The following is a 3,294-nucleotide window of genomic DNA, read 5'->3' as shown; positions in this document are numbered from 1 at the left end:
GCAGTGCACCTACTGAGACCAGGCCTGTTGGGCTGTGGAACCGGTGTTCCTGACACGCCAGAGGCGGTTCCAAAACGGCGGGTAGGGAAAAGTGAGAGGCTAGGAGAGGCTGGGCCTCCATCTCATGCACTAATCCCCTGTGGGAATCCCTCGGCGTCCTATCCCCGAAATGAGGGCAAGGCTGGACATGCTGGTACTGCACAGGGCTTTGTGGCTTTCTTCTTGTTTTAGATTCTTTAAACTTCTGATGGAATCCATCAAAAAGAAGAATAATAAAGCATCAGCCTTCAGGAGCATAAATACTCGAAGAGCTACTCAGCGGGATCTGGACAACGCTGGGGAGTTGAGGAGGAGTCGGGTGAGTGGGTCCCCGAGGGTCGCTAGGGTCGCACAGGGAGAGCCCCCAGACTGGGCAGGCTCTGTGCCTATTCTCTGTGCTCCTCCAGCCCCGTCCTGGTGCTGGCCCATCTCCTGCCTATCTCAGCTTTTACCTGCTGTTCTGAGAGCCCAGAAGCAGCATTCACTTCTTGGCCTGATGGGCCAGGCAGGCGAGGCTGCCAGGCAGCATGGTGTAGCCAGCCCCGGGGCAGGCCTCCGCATCATAGCTCTGCTCTCCAAGACCCCGCCATAAGTGGTCTTCATCCTGAGGAGGGGCTCGAGGTCATGGCGTGTGCTGAGGCTTTGAAAGTTCCTTTTCCGGTTTCCTTTGGCTCTGCCTTCGACTTGCCCAGGCAAGATGAACTGTGGCCCACCAGTGCACTGGCAGGGACCAGACAGGTATCTGGAAGCAGAGAAGTTGGGCTGCAGTGACAAAAAGGGGAAGAAGAGGGAAAAACCAATAGGAGCAAAATAGTCCAGGAATGGATAATCAGACATCTGCCAGGAGACCCAGGAGCAGGCCAGACCTGAAGGTGGTGTGGGAGCAGGTCCCTGGGTGCCATCTGAGCCAGCAGTGAGCCTGCTCGGGTTGGGGGTGATGTGGACTGGGACTGCCCCCAACCAGCTCTGTGGTCTCAGTTGTGTCACCCTTCTCTGGGTCTGTCTCCTCACCCCTAAAATGAGGGGCTGGCCTACACCAGGGAAAATGCTAGGTCTCTCCTGCTTCGTGAGATCACCTGCTAGCTCACTCAAGCACAAGCGGGCATGGACTATCTTTAGAATGCTGCCTGGTCTTGATTCTTAATTCACCCACAAGGAGAGTATAAAAAACTAGGAGCCAAGTTCAGGAGGAGAAAGGAAGAGATACTCAGAATTCCACAAGATAACCCTTCCTCCTCATCCCCAGCTGCAACTGGGTTTGATCAAAAATATTTGGGACAATATTTGACATCATCTTCTTCTAAGAAAGCAAGTCCTGGCACTTTTTTTTAAATTTTTTAGGAATGAAACTTTGCAAGTAAGTGGTGCATGTAAAGATGAATACTGAAGGGAAGGAGGCCTGGGATCCGGGGCTGGACACAGTTAGATGCCAGTGGACAGGTTGGGTTGGGTGGCAGTGGATGGAGAGTGGTGGCTGGATGGGGGAAGGGGTTAGAAGGGTGGGGCATGGATGGTTGGATGGGTTGGTGGGTGGATGGATGGATTCACTGAGCACTAGATATTGGAGTTAATCTTTTTCCTCCTTGCCCACAAACCACAGGGAGAGCAGGAGGGTGATGAGGAAGAGGAGGGGCACATTGTGGATGCTGAAGCTGAGGAGGGGGACGCCGATGCCTCTGATGCCAGACGCAAGGAGAAGCAGGAGGAGGAGGTGAGAGACCGTGTGTGGGGTGAAGGGGCTGTGGTCCCAGCCCCCTTCCCTGTTAACGTGGAGGGATTATCTCCCGGCACCCAGGCCACACCTCTGTGTCATGAACCCACAAGGAACCCTGAAGCAGCACCTGCCTGCCCAGCATACCTCTGTCTTGAGAAGATGGGGTTCATAGGGTGGGAATTTGGCACAGGTCCACTCTTGGGCTGCCTTTTAGATCTGGCCATCCCTGGACTTGAATCAGACTCAAGGACCTAGACAGGCTTCTGGCAAGAAAAAGTCAGGCTGCCTCTGGTTTTTACAATGAAAATATACCTCTCTCTCCTCCCGCAAACCAGTCCCCTGCTGTCATAGTGGCCGAGGGAACTTACTGGTGAGTGGGTGCACCAGCGAGGGCCGAGTGAGGGTGAGCTCCACCTCTGTGGGGGGCTCAGTGGGACAGACAGGTGGCATTCTCACGGCAAAAGGAGAAGAAAGACTAACCAGGCCGGAGCAGAGGAGTTGGGAGTGTGGAGCAGGTGGGGCCTAGGTAGCCCAGGCCAGCCAAGGCTTTGCGGGGGTCTTTGTTCCACAGGCAGAGTCCAGGTAGATGGTGGGGCCCCAAGTGACACAGCCTGTGCTCCCTTTTCTGCCAGGTTGATTATGAGAGTGAGGAAGAGGAGGAGAGGGAGGGCGAGGAGAACGACGATGAAGACATGCAGGAGGAACGAAATCCCCACAGGGAAGGTGCTCGAAAGACCCAAGAGCAAGATGAAGAGGTGGGCTCAGGCGCTGAGGAGGACCCGTCCCTTCCCACCCTCCTGACGCAGCCCCGGAAACCCACCCACAGCCAGGAGCCCCAGGGGCCCGAGGCCATGGAGCGCCGGGTCCAGGCTGTGCGTGAGATCCACTCGTTCATAGATGACTACCAGTACGACACGGAGGAGAGCCTGTGGTGCCAGGTCAGTGTGGCCGTGCAGGCCAGGGCTTGGGTGGTTGGTCCAGCTGGCCAAGTGCCTCTGTGGAAGGGGGCTGCTGAGCTCCCCTGCACAGCTGGGCAGGGGGCAGCCAACACTCCCCATGGTCTCCCGCTCGGAGCACACCCAGGCCTCCTGTTTGGGGCCTGTGAGAGTCATTTGTTCTTTGTAATCCCAGATCCCTTTAGGAATCTGGTGATAGCTGTAAACCCTCTGCCCCAAAAAAGGGCCCACACATGTCATTTTCAAACCCCTAGTAAGCCAGTTCTCCCTGATCTTTCAAGACACATAGGACTGATTTACCAGGCCCTTTAGGTACTTTCAAATACACCACCTCCTTTAATCTTCAGTACAACAGATATGTTAACATGGACCACATGTGTTGTAGAGACACTGTTCGTGCCCTCAGGCAGGGACACTTCAGTTCCCCACACACACAGCCCACGTCACCATCTTTTTAGGGATTTCATGGTTCCCTTAAAACCTGGATGGTCTGGATGCCTAGACATGTGCACACGCTTACGCTTTGTCTTTCCTTTGATCCAGTTCAGTGGTTCCCAAGTGATGGGGTAATAACAAGAACCACTG

The 3,294-nt window shown here is 55.0% G+C and overlaps 1 protein-coding gene across 1 annotated transcript; it reads left to right on the top strand.

Annotated features, from left to right (window-relative positions):
• Nucleotides 1-1,597: 1,597 nt before the first annotated feature.
• LOC116465651 (DNA-directed RNA polymerase I subunit RPA1-like) lies at nucleotides 1,598-3,269 on the top strand (the record flags this gene model as incomplete). The annotated part of the gene is made up of 2 exons (XM_032148640.2): nucleotides 1,598-1,750; nucleotides 2,386-3,269. Coding segments are annotated over 2 exons (789 nt in total), but the record flags the coding sequence as incomplete, so codon positions are not given.
• Nucleotides 3,270-3,294: the final 25 nt, after the last annotated feature.

The sequence above is a fragment of the Hylobates moloch genome, unplaced genomic scaffold, assembly GCF_009828535.3.
Source record: "Hylobates moloch isolate HMO894 unplaced genomic scaffold, HMol_V3 SCAFFOLD_7689, whole genome shotgun sequence".
NCBI lineage: Eukaryota > Metazoa > Chordata > Mammalia > Primates > Hylobatidae > Hylobates > Hylobates moloch.
Note: the sequence above shows the minus strand (reverse complement) of the source record. Positions and strands in the feature narration are given on the sequence as shown.